We start from the raw sequence: 12,969 nt of genomic DNA on the forward strand, positions 1-12,969 counted from the left end.
TTTAGATCAACCTTTTTAATCTATCTTCTTCAACAGCGACACAAAGCATCAACAGCGATACATTCACACAAAAGTGTCACATACAGGGGAAAGAATCCAGTGCGTTCTGCTGGACTCCTTGGACTAGTCCCACCACCCAGAGATCCCACAGATAACTCAGCTAGGGGCGTGTTCAGAAGGCTAGTGAATGGTACTGTAACAGCCCATACGTGTTCTAGAACACACGCCAGGCTTCTAGAATCTAGAGAAGACATGGTTGTTGCTAGTGGCTACATGCATCATGTCAGTAGTGACAGAAAGCAAGTGTAGCTAACTATGTATATCAAGTTAAAATCACTCCACAATGTATTAAACCTGTAATTTCTATCAGATCCAATGGCTGTTAACTTATTTAGTTGTGTGTTAAAAACAAATAGGTGTTTTGAGAGATTATTTAGACCACAACAAAACCAATAACAACTCACATTCATCTTAGTACCATGCAGTAACGCTGTAATAAACCTCAGCTCTGAAAGAAGGTCGGAGCGGATTTGGAATGGAGGAAGGTTTCGTTAACAAAACACAGTGTACAAAACATTAAGAACCCTTGCTAATATTGAGTTGCACTCCCCTTTGACCTCAGAACAGCCTCACTTCATTGGGGCAGTTGCTTCCCACAGTTGTGTCAAGTTGTCTGGATGTCCTTTGGGTGGTGGACCATTCTTGATACACACGGAAAAACTTGAGTGTGAAAAACCCAGCAGTGTCGCAGTTCTTGACACAAACCGGTGAGTCTGGCACCTATTACCATACCCTGTTCAAAGGCACTTAAATATGTTATCTTGCCCATTCACCCTCTGAATGGCACACACACACGTTTACATTTGAGTCATTTAGCAGATGCTTTTATCCAGAGCGACATGTAGTGGTGAGTGCATACATTTTCATATTTCGTTTGTACTGGTCCCACGTGGGAATCGAACCCACAAACCTGGCGTTGCAAGTGCCATGCTCTACCAGAAATCCTTCTTCAACCTGTCTCCTCCCCTTCATCTACGCTGATTGAAGTGGATATAACAAGAGACATCAATAATGGATCATAGCTTCCACCTGTAGTCACCTGGTCAGTCTGTCATGGAAAGAGTTCTTCATGTTTTGTATACAAGTGCACACACTTCCTCAAAGCACACCAATGAGGGTGGCAGTACCAAGATTACATTTAAGATGCTATAAATTCATTTGATATACAATCTCTTAAGTGAATATTGTTTCAAACCAGGGCAGTTTATTGATGCAACTGAAAATCTAGAAAACTAAGGCACAATCACTAACGTGCACGAAAAATCTATCCCCCCAAAAATGTAATATATTAAATCTAGGAAAAACTAAAAAAGTCCAAAAAAGCAGACTAAAACCTGCACAATTTAAATAGTGTATCTAAAAAAATAAAAATAAACTACCTCACTCGTGTGTTTAGCACTTGTGTAAATTCAAGAGCACAGAGGGTGCCATTTTTAAAAAGGTTTGAGTGTAAAGAAAGAGAGAAATGAATAGGGAAAGAACAGAAAGAGGGGACGAGGGAGGGGAAGAGAAGGAGCGTTCCCAGTGGATCACCATACAAGGAGAGGAAACACGCTCAGGTTAGGTTGAGTCATACACAGGCACAGGCTAATATTGAGAAAACATAACGACCAGACATCATCCTACACATGCAGTACGTACTCATCCATGTACAGTTTTGTACAAACCGACACACGCTCCCTCAAATGTACACCCACTGCTTATAAAAACCAATATTAACACACACACACTAAAACATTCAACAGTCTATAAATAAGACTATTCAAATGAAAATTCAAGTTTTCACAACAGGCAATGGACCATGGCCTAAAGTAGCTTATAAAAATTAAATAAAAACAAGGCACCATTTCTCATTTGAACCACAACAAGGAAATCTGAACCAGTAGATTTGTAAAGAACAGTACTGTAGTAGGTGCATCGAAACCAATGAGCCTCTGTATAACTCAATGAAAGGTCTTAAACGTCAGCAGGGGACAGTTGTCCCTCTTCAGGTGTTTCAGTACACAAGAGATGAAACAGGTTTTATTCGGGTCAGTACATCAGGGCAGGAGGTGGGGGTCAGTACACAGCAGGTCCAGTGAAATTAACTCCTCCTCTGACGGTCTTCCAGTGGATCTGTACAAACACTCTGACACACGGCATAAACAAACACACTCAACCATATGTGGAACTTGTGAACCCACACAGGAGAGAGGTGGATTGCCATGGGGGACACCCTACTCTCCCAAGGAGGACCAGACGATTATGTCAGTCATATGTGGAACTAGTTAATGTCATCTCCACATGAAACGTCCTTTCTAAAGACAACATTATGCAACTACAGACTTTGTATAATCTATCACGATCACATAGTGGTTTACATTACGACTACACAAACCGTGTGATAATTGTGAAATACGTGCTGAAATACGTAAACTGTGTGATGATGGAGCTGTTATTTGTGTGACCGGTGCAGATATTAGGTTCTAAGGGGCTAAACGCTTCACCTGTTGGGGGTTAATCAGGGTCCTCCTGCCCCCCCTCCCTCTGGCCGAGATCTCTCTGGGGGCGGGGCATAGCAGCAGTACCCAGGAGCCCCCTCCTCACAATGTACGGACAGCCTAGACCACTGGGAATGTCAGCAAAACCTGGAGAAGATGGGAGAAGGAGCAATGTGAACATTTAGTACTGTTTATATAATGCTAGTGGGAGGTGGTAGGAGGAAGACATACAGAACCAGTCAAAAGTTAACACCTACTCAAAGGTTGTTCTTTATTGGACTATTTTCTACATTGTAGAATAATAGTGAAGACTTCTAAACAATTAAATAACACAAATGTAATCATGTAGTAACCAAAAATTGGAGATTTGAGATTCTTCAAACTAGCCATCCTTTGCCTTGATGACAGCTTTGCACACCCTTTGCATTCTCTCAACCAGCTTCATGAGGTAGTCACCTGGAATGCATTTCAATTAGACATAGTTTGATACCATCCCACAGGTTAAGCTCATATCTGTTGTCTGTAAGGTCTGATGGAGAGTTGGTTTGGTTAGAGTGGTTGATGATTTGACAGGCTGAAAATATAAACACAGATCTTTTGATAACCAACAGTGGTAAAGAATGGTGAGCTGATTTTAATAGTATATAGGCTTCACCTCTGGCCAATAATAACAACCCCCCTTCGTTGTGATATTCAAATACACAGCATTAACAAAACAGCACCCGTGTCCCCTCTCCTCACCTTTCATGACCACCTCAGGCAGGCCGTAGGGTTCGTATTCCGTATCATCGTACGCTGCAGACATCTGAGTCCGGTTACGACGGATCCGCTCCGCAAGACGGGCTGGGTCAGCAGGGATCGGGAAGGACCCAGAAAACAACATCCTGACCCCCTCGGCCTCAGACATCTGGACTGGTGACACAGGGGGTGATTCTGTGGGTTCTTCATCATTCTCCTCCTCCTCCGTCTGTGTGTATACGTGGTGTGTTTCTGGTAGGGCGCCTGTTTCTCTCCCCTCCTCTGTCTGAGAGCTGGTACTACTCACCTCTACAGAGCTCAATCTCTCTTGACCTGTCCATCCTGCTGGTATGACCTTTGAACTCAGAACCTTGGTCTCCACCATCGTTCTCTCAGTTCGCCACTCTGATGTAGTGGTGACTTTTCTACGGACCGAGGAGTGACTTTTATTCTCAACACCAGTGGAGATTGGTACCTCTTGATGGTGACTGGAATGGTTTGTTTCAGAGAACTGTGCTTCAGTGGATTGAGCCTCAGCGAGAGACAGAGTGGGGAACTCTTTGTTATCTAGTTCTATGACGTCTAGATTGTGCCTTGAGACTATTTCTTTGGCCTGGGTCTCATCTGTTGCTCTCGGAGTGTTTGGATTGGTCTTGTTTTCTGAATCATCTTGGTTAGTGTGCTCTGTTGCCTTGGTCTGGAGCTCTGAGATTTGGTAAACATCTTTGGTGATGTCTGCTTCTTCACCATCTTCCCCATGTTCATTGGTCTGTTTTTCTGTCTCTTGGGGATGTGTTGATTTGTTCTTTCTGGATGGGTTTTGGAGACTCTTTGCTTCAGGAGAATTGCAGTGATGCAGTCTAGACCAATAAAAAAAGATAAATCAAATTTAAATTCAAACTTTGAAATCGCCATAGACAGAACATGAAAACTGCTCATCACAGAAACTGTTACAACCAATTCATAATAACAAAAACCGGTCATTGCAATTGTCAATCAAGAATTTGTGCGTAACCCCTGTGTGTTACCTTGAGGCCAGGGTCCTCCCATACAGTCTACTGGAGGTACAGGAGAGAAGCAGCTCATCCTCTCTGATCACCATCACACTGCTGTGTTGGCCAGGGCTGAGGGTAGCAGTGTTGTGGCCAGGGCTGAGGGTAGCAGTGTTGTGGCCAGGGCTGAGGGTAGCAGTGTTGTGGCCAGGGCTGAGGGTAGCAGTGTTGTGGCCAGGGCTGAGGGTAGCAGTGTTGTGGCCAGGGCTGAGGGTAGCAGTGTTGTGGCCAGGGCTGAGGGTAGCAGTGTTGTGGCCAGGGCTGAGGGTAGTAGTGTTGTGGCCAGGGCTGAGGGTAGCAGTGTTGTGGCCAGGGCTGAGGGTAGCAGTGTTGTGTCCAGCAGTGTTGTGGCCAGGGCTGAGGGTAGCAGTGTTGTGGCCAGGGCTGAGGGTAGCAGTGTTGTGGCCAGGGCTGAGGGTAGCAGTGTTGTGTCCAGCAGTGTTGTGGCCAGGGCTGAGGGTAGCAGTGTTGTGGCCAGGGCTGAGGGTAGCAGTGTTGTGGCCAGGGCTGAGGGTAGCAGTGTTGTGGCCAGGGCTGAGGGTAGCAGAGGTGAGGTCCTCTGGGTCTAGACAGAGGGGCTGGGCCATTAGCCTCCACACTGTCAGCTCCTCAGCCTGCCTCTGGTTCTCCTCAGAGAGAGACTGCAGTTCAGCCTGCAGCATCACCACCTGGACAGGAGGAGAGAGAGAATAACATTCAGGAGATGTTCAAAATAATAAAATACAGATTTATTTAAAATAGCTGGCTTGTATATAGCATTCTGTAGTAGTAGCATTCTGTAGTGGATGTTTACAACCACATGCTTAAGCTATGGGGGGAAATTATTAAAGTATTTACGGTAACTTACATTGATAACTATGTTCACAGTAAGAGTTAGAGTACAGAAACCTACCTGCTTCTCTAGGCAGGTGATCTGGAGTGGAGCCAGTGGAGTAGTGTCTAGTAGAGTCTCATCCCCTGCCTCCATCTCCTTCACTCCTTCAGACTCTACTGCCCCTCTCCCCTCATCCCCTGCCTCCATCTCCTTCACTCCTTCAGACTCTACTGCCCCTCTCCCCTCATCCCCTGCCTCCATCTCCTTCACTCCTTCAGACTCTACTGCCCCTCTCCCCTCATCCCCTGCCTCCATCTCCTTCACTCCTTCAGACTCTACTGCCCCTCTCCCCTCATCCCCTGCCTCCATCTCCTTCACTCCTTCAGACTCTACTCCCCCTCTCCCCTCATCCCCAGCTCCCGTCTCCCTCCCTCCGTCCAACTCTACTCCCCCTCTCCCCTCATCCCCAGCTCCCGCCTCACTCCCTCCGTCCAACTCTACTCCCCCTCTCCCCTCATCCCCAGCTCCCGTCTCCCTCCCTCTGTCCAACTCTACTCCCCCTCTCCCCTCATCCCCAGCTCCCGTCTCCCTCCCTCTGTCCAACTCTACTCCCCCTCTCCCCTCATCCCCAGCTCCCGTCTCACTCCCTCTGTCCAACTCTACTCCCCCTCTCCCCTCATCCCCAGCTCCCGTCTCCCTCCCTCTGTCCAACTCTACTCCCCCTCTCCCCATCTCCTTCACTCCTTCAGACTCTACTCCCCCTCTCTCCTCGTCTACAGGTTTCCCTCCATCATGCAGTGTGGCCTCACGTCCCGAGGTGATAATGTCACTGATTTGCTTTAGCTCTCCAGAGGTGGAATTAACTTCCTGTCCTCCTCTCTGCTTCTTTCTTTTCCTTCTCTTTGCTTTTCTTTCAGCCGGTTCTTCACAAGTCGCTGGTAGTGTTGTGTTACTGACAGAACTAGTTTCTTGGTCTGTGTTTGCCACATCTGGAAGTGTCAGTTTCAGCAGTTCATTCTTCTGTTTTAGAGACTGCAGCTCTACAGCCAAACTCTCTCCTCCGCTATCTTGTCTCTCCTGTCCCCTGGTGTCTTCTGGTCTGTTGATAGGACCAGAAGCTTTCTCCAGCTCTGCAGTAAGACATGCGTTCTCAGTCCTGGTTAGACTCGGGTCTCTCTGGGATAGCTGTAACTCCTTCGTTGAATGTTGTTCTTCACTACGGATGCGTTTCATCTCAGAACTCTCAGACGGTTCCATCTGCCCTTTGGAACATACTACAGTTAAACTGTCAGATTTGAATTTCTCTTTGTTTCTCGTGTCTTCACTCCTGCCTGGCTGGGCAGAAGCCTTAGAATCCACCATCTTCTCTGTATTATGTTCAGCAGGATGGCCGCCCAGAGTGGTACTGCTATCTGTTACATCATGCCATTCAGTGACACAGTTTTTCTGTGGAGTGGTCAGCTGACCTCCCTCATCACAAAGTGTAGAGGAAGCCTGGGTAGTGTTCAGTGGGTTGATTGTTATGTCTGTAGTCTCTTCTATCCCGGAGGCAGACTCATTCTGAGTGCTATGTGTCATCTGATGTATATCTGTGTAATGGTCAGCCTGCTGAGGGGTTATAGTTACCCTAGTGCTCTTTATCTCCTCCTCCTGTCTCTCTTCCTCTCGTGTCTCTCTCTCTTTCTCCATCCCCTGTCTGAGCGTGGCCAGTTCATCTCTGCAGTGCTGCAGTTCCTTTCCCTGCCTGAGAAGGCCGCCCTCCTTCTCCTGCAGCTCTGCCAGCAGGTCCTGGATGTGTCTGCTCTGGTGGTCGAAGGCCAGGGTCAGCTGCTGGGTCTGCCTGGTCACCTGGCTCTGTAAAGCCTCCAGCTTTGCCTGGGAGTGTATAGCTCGCCCAGCCTCCCTGGCACTCTCCCCCCGCAGACGCTCCACCTCTTGGGCTAGCTCTGAGGCTGAGAAGCCTGCACTCTGGAGTGCCAGTGGGGTTTTCTCCATGTCCGAGGGAGATACACCTCTCAGAGTGTCTTTATTGGTCTCTCCCTGGTCTGAGGAAGATATCCCTTTCTCAGCTTCCACAGTGGTTTCACCCAGCTCAGAGGCAGACATACCCCTCTGAGCCTCCACAATGGCCTCTCCCTCACCAATAGGTCTGGAGAGTTCTGGTGCTTTGTTCAGAGTTCCTTCTTCCCGGATCAGATCTGCTGTTGTTGCCTGCGGGACAACAGTGGTCGACTCACACAGGAGATGGTGCTGGTCTGGAGATGGTAGTAGCTTGTTGGAGTTAGAGGGGATGTCACGGTGCATGGTGAGATATGTCAGAGGGGTGTTTTTATCTACCATGTTCTTCCTTTCAAGACCTCCACGGTTCTTCAGCTCCTCCAACTCTGCCTGGAGCTCTTCCAGCTTCACAGTAAGTTCAATCGTTCCTTCGATCCCTTTGTTTTTCAATCTCTTCCTCTCCTCCTCCTTTTCCCTTTCTCTCTCCTCCTGTTCTATCAAGAGCTCAGTCTTCAACTCAACCAGCTGCTTCTTTAGCTGGAGATTCAGCAGCATGCTTTCAGACTCCCGGTCGTCTCTCTCCCTCCCTTTCCTTTCCTCCACTCTCTCCCTGTCCTCTGCATCTATCCTGACCTGTATCTCAAGTTCAGCCAGTGCCTCCTTCAACCTCCCCATCTCGGCCCTCTCCTCCTCCTCCTCCTCCGTCTCTCTGGAGGTCTTGGTTTGGGAGGCGTGTTTGCGGCTGAGCTGCTTGAGCCTGGTCCTGGCCTCGGCCTCCGCTCTGCGCTGGGTCTCCAGATCCTCCAGTCTCCTTTGTAACTCATCCTTAACGTCCTGCAGCTCTGACCGCAGCTCTCTGTTCTCCCTCTGTAGGTCTCCCTCAGCCCTGGTGGTCTGGGCTCGGGCTTTGGAGTGGCTGGACAGGGTCTCGCTCTCGTAGTCTGTGTCGGAGCCAGCGGAGCTGGTGAGGTGGGGACTTTGGTCTGTTGGAGAAAGAGAGCTCGGTGTGTCGAGTGTGTTTTTGTCCTTGGTAGATGCTTCCTTTCCAGGGATGCAGCCATCTACTACGGACTCTGCCTCGTCTTTTCTCTCATTCTCTCGTTTCCTCTCCTCCCCCCTCCCTCCTGCCCTCTGTCGTTTTTCAGAGTCTGTGGATCCAAACGCAGTGATGTGTTCTGAGTCAATGCCCTCTCCAGGTTCTCTCTCTGTGGGGTACTTTGCTCTCTGTTCCTCATTCCCTCTCTCCTCTCCCTCCCTCGCTCGCTCCTCTCTGGCAGGTCTGTTGGTCTGAGCCGAGGGTGTGTGTGGGGCGTGGCGGCCATGTCGTGGTGGTGAGACTGGGGAAAAGCTCTGTCCTGCAGGGCTAAACGGAACTGGAGCTGGAGCAACAGAGGGCTGGACTGTCTTCTGGTCTGGAAAGGGGAATAGGGAAAGAAACGAGGGAGAAAAATATAAACTAAATGACTTATTATCATTCAAACTGTCATGTTAATTCAGCAAAATGTTACCAGAGACCAAAATTTGGATAATCAACCAAATATCATGAGTCAGGGTGTAATACCGCTGAGGGTCAGCAGGTGGCAGCAGTAACAAACGGCTAGCTTGTACAGCTCAAAAGGAAGTTAGTGAGGGGGAAAAAGTGTTTTTGAAAGTCATGAACAGTCTGGTGTAGGATTTCACTCTTTTGTTAACTCAAACACGTCCAGTTCAAATTTCTTAACCTTAAGACAACAGCATTGTCTAGAGTCTCTTTTCATAAAGGGTAAACACCCCATTATCAACAACAGCCCTCTCTCCTCCTCCTCCTCCCACCCTCCTCACCTTCTAGTTCTTTGACACGTCGGAGGGCCTCAGCCAGATCATCAGTCAGATTCTTCACCTCCTCCTCCAGTCCCCTCTCTCTCCTCCTGTTCTGCTCCAGAGTAACATTCAACCCCTCCCTCTCAAGCACCGTCTCCTATCAGAGAGCAACACATTCACATGCATACAGTCAATAACTATGTAAGAACTATGCAATATCAACTATATAAACAACTTTTAATAACCAACATATTCTTTCTGTAACAGAACCCAATTCTATAGCAATAACATATAGACTTAAACAGATAGTGCTAAATGATTCAATTATTTCATAACACGGCCACTGCTTAGTTCATGCATAATAGATTGACATGTCTAGACTAAGGACACAAGAGTCTGTTCATAATTTTATGTGTGTATACCGTTAGTTTGGTTTGTGTTTGGGCCTCTTTCTTCTGGCTCTCCTTCAGTTCCCCCTCAGTCCATTTGACTTTCTCTTTCAGAATGTCTACATCCCTCTCCAACGCCTGCTTCTGAAGGGTCACCTGGGAGAGACATGAGGGACAAGAATATTACTCCATCATGGAGGAAGGAAGTACTAAGGAAAAGGTGGGGACTGGGGAGGGCTATGAGAAGGTCACATATAAAAAGGTAGTAGAACTAGGAACTCTTGAGGAAAGGGCAGGAGGCCAGCGGAGAGGAAACAATGGAAGGACGGGTTGGAGAGGAGAGGAGCTGGGAAAAAAGAGGGCCCGTCCTGTCTGCCTAGAGGACGGGTCGCGTGGTGTCCGCCTAGAGGACGGGTCGCGTGGTGTCCGCCTAGAGGACGGGTCGCGTGGTGTCCGCCTAGAGGACGGGTCGCGTGGTGTCCGCCTAGAGGACGGGTCGCGTGGTGTCCGCCTAAAGGACGGGTCGTGTGGTGTCCGCCTAAAGGACGGGTCGTGTGGTGTCCGCCTAGAGGACGGGTCGTGTGGTGTCCGTCTAAAGGACGGGTCGTGTGGTGTCCGTCTAAAGGACGGGTCGCGTGGTGTCCGCCTAAAGGACGGGTTGTGTGGTGTCCGCCTAAAGGACGGGTCGTGTGGTGTCCGCCTAAAGGACGGGTCGCGTGGTGTCCGCCTAAAGGACGGGTCGCGTGGTGTCCCCCTAAAGGACGGGTCGCGTGGTGTCCCCCTAAAGGACGGGTCGCGTGGTGTCCGCCTAAAGGACGGGTCGCGTGGTGTCCGCCTAAAGGACGGGTCGTGTGGTGTCCGTCTAAAGGACGGGTCGCGTGGTGTCCGCCTAAAGGACGGGTCGTGTGGTGTCCGTCTAAAGGACGGGTCGCGTGGTGTCCGCCTAAAGGACGGGTCGTGTGGTGTCCGTCTAAAGGTCGGGTCGCGTGGTGTCTGTCTAAAGGACGGGTCGTGTGGTGTCCGTCTAAAGGACGGGTCGCGTGGTGTCTGTCTAAAGGACGGGTCGTGTGGTGTCCGTCTAAAGGACGGGTCGCGTGGTGTCCGTCTAAAGGACGGGTCGCGTGGTGTCCGTCTAAAGGATGGGTCGTGTGGTGTCCGTCTAAAGGACGGGTCGTGTGGTGTCCGTCTAAAGGACGGGTGGTGTGGTGTCCGTCTAAAGGACGGGTCGTGTTGTATCCGCCTAAAGGACGGGTCGTGTTGTATCGGTCTAAAGGACAGCCGCACAAAGTGCAGTAAGCTACACACCAGGCAGAGAGATGGGGAAACTATCAAATCCATCAGATACATAGCAAACTACATGTAAACATGATCACATGTTTCTTGCTTACATGATGTAACACTCAAAACATTGGATACACTTCCATGCCATGGATAAAAACAACTAATGAATACCCCTACAAATTGATCAACCAATTTGAGGTTTATCAATTTGTGCAATGTCATTGTTGTGGAATTCACTGGTCTGGAATACACATGCTTATATTCCCCATGCTCAGACAAAGCCCTACAACCATTGGTCCGTTTAACTCGCATAATCACTTGAAAAGCAACACGTGAGCAGATTAAAAAGCTTATCAGTAATTCAATATTATGTCAATCTGATTTGAGGCAGCTAGCTAAACCATATGAACTGTAGCTCTATTGTGTTCAGTGTGGATTGGAGAGTGAGGAAGAGAATGGTTGTGTCCCCAAATGGCAGCCTATTCCCCATCTATGTGCCCTGGTTAAAAGAAGTGCACTATTAAGGGGAATGGGGTGACATTTGGTACGAAACCAATGAATGCCGTATCAGATTGAACTAGATTAGATATATTACTGCGGTCAGGCCTGCCTTTACTAGACTGTGGTGACCGACAGAAGGAACTGAAAGTGATTTATTATTCATCATTCATGAACTAGAGCTTGAAAAGCTAAACATGTGTAGAGGTGGGGATGGGAAATATTAAGTAGCACCTGTGAGCCTGATATAACCAGCATCTCTTTTACTGTAAAGTGCAACCATTTTGAAATGCACACCAATAACATCACACCATTCATGCACCTCCACATGCTCTTCCAGCCTCTAGTGGAAGTATCCCTCATGCCTCCACCCACTCCCACAAACCCTCCTTGGATGAGAATGATGACTACGTCAAGGCGAGTTATGTTTCCCAGAAGACAACAGCACATCAAGTCAAAGGTTCTGAACAGTCAGTCAGTCACACCAGTATTACCTTCCCCGCTCAACACTCCACTGGGACAAACCAAGAGGGGAGGAAAATACACAGAGAGAGACAGAGAGAGAAGAGAGGAAGCAAAAAAGAAAACAAGCAAGGTCAAGAAAGAAAAGAGAAACATTAGTTCATTGACCTTGAGAGCAGCACATAGCTGAACTCCATTGTGAGAGAGAGAAAGAGAGAGAGAGCGAGAACAAGAGGCAAGAAAGTAGACATTTTGAAACCCAGAGATATGAAAACAGTGAAGTAAAGAAAGTGTGTCTCTACCTTCTCAGACTGGGCCTGTAGTGTGTTGTGTAGTGTTCTGGCCTGCTGGACCTCCTGGTTCAGTTTGTTAACATCCAGCTGGTGCTGTTTCTCCACAGACTGACACTCTTTCTGCAGCTCCAACAAGTCCTGCAATACACCCAACATCATGGGCATCATCAGTAGAGTAGACAGGATACCGAACTCTGTCCCAAATGGCACACTATTCTCTACTATGTAGTGCACTACCCTATGGGCTCAGGTCAAAAGTAGTGCACTACATAGGGAAGAGAGAGCCATTTGGGACACATACCTGGATACTATTTTAATAACCGGATGCTTTGACACTTTGAACTCACAATACACGCACGAAACGGACACTAGACTTTTTTCCACATCACCTTCCACACAGTCACACCTGGGTGTGTAGCTGCAGGGGCGTATGAGACCCTCAGACGCACACACAGCCTCTCTCCCCTCTCCTCACCCTCTGGTGTTGCTTGTCCAGGTCTCTGGTGCGTTGCTGGTGCTGCAGGCGGCTGCTCTCAGTGTTCTGTCTCTGACACTTCAGTTCCTCCTGCAGCTGCTTCACTCGCTGCTCCAACGACTGGGCCTGGAGAGGAGACACAGTATAACAATGCGACAGGTATGACTGTGTCCCTCTGCCTTGCCAGTCACACTCTTAAGTGCAGTCTGTGTTTGGCAGTCACTCACGTCTTTTGTGTTTCATACAGTGTTAGTGTGTGTGCATCCGTACCCGATCGCTCTCCTGTGAGATGCGCGTGTGAGCGAGGCTCAGTTCATCCTTGGCCCTCTGTAGACTTTGTTCTCTGGTGGTCAGGTCTTTCCTGGCGTTGGCTAGAGCATCCTGGGTTTGTCTGAACCGCTCACACTCAGCCTTCAGCTCCCCTTGTAGGCCACGCATACGCCCCTGCAGCTCTGCTACACACCCCGACTCTGGGAGAGGTGGAGTGAGAGTGTTCCCCGTTTGCTTTGACATTTAGGCAATGTGACTGTGCCTTTCTTACACATTTCATGTCAACAAAGGGTTGTGAATTAATATAAGTTGAGAGGGTGTTCGGGATTCAGTCAATACGTAGTGTTTTGCTGTAACAT

General features: G+C 48.7%; 1 protein-coding gene across 1 annotated transcript in view; it reads right to left on the reverse strand.

The window, feature by feature from the left end:
- Positions 1-12,969, reverse strand: part of si:dkeyp-115e12.6 (centrosome-associated protein CEP250) — a 22,506-nt gene continuing 9,537 nt past the window's right edge. The window contains exons 7-16 of the mRNA XM_031797253.1: positions 12,611-12,810; positions 12,341-12,466; positions 11,875-12,003; positions 9,365-9,487; positions 8,964-9,099; positions 5,789-8,554; positions 5,223-5,641; positions 4,307-4,998; positions 3,282-4,138; positions 1-2,687 (exon numbers count right to left, since the gene is read on the reverse strand). Coding sequence (XP_031653113.1) covers positions 2,557-2,687; positions 3,282-4,138; positions 4,307-4,998; positions 5,223-5,641; positions 5,789-8,554; positions 8,964-9,099; positions 9,365-9,487; positions 11,875-12,003; positions 12,341-12,466; positions 12,611-12,810 — 5,579 coding nt within the window. The 3' untranslated portion in view covers positions 1-2,556. The remainder of the gene's footprint in view (positions 2,688-3,281; positions 4,139-4,306; positions 4,999-5,222; positions 5,642-5,788; positions 8,555-8,963; positions 9,100-9,364; positions 9,488-11,874; positions 12,004-12,340; positions 12,467-12,610; positions 12,811-12,969) is intronic.

Source organism: Oncorhynchus kisutch, linkage group LG19, assembly GCF_002021735.2.
Source record: "Oncorhynchus kisutch isolate 150728-3 linkage group LG19, Okis_V2, whole genome shotgun sequence".
Classification (NCBI taxonomy): Eukaryota; Metazoa; Chordata; class Actinopteri; order Salmoniformes; family Salmonidae; genus Oncorhynchus; species Oncorhynchus kisutch.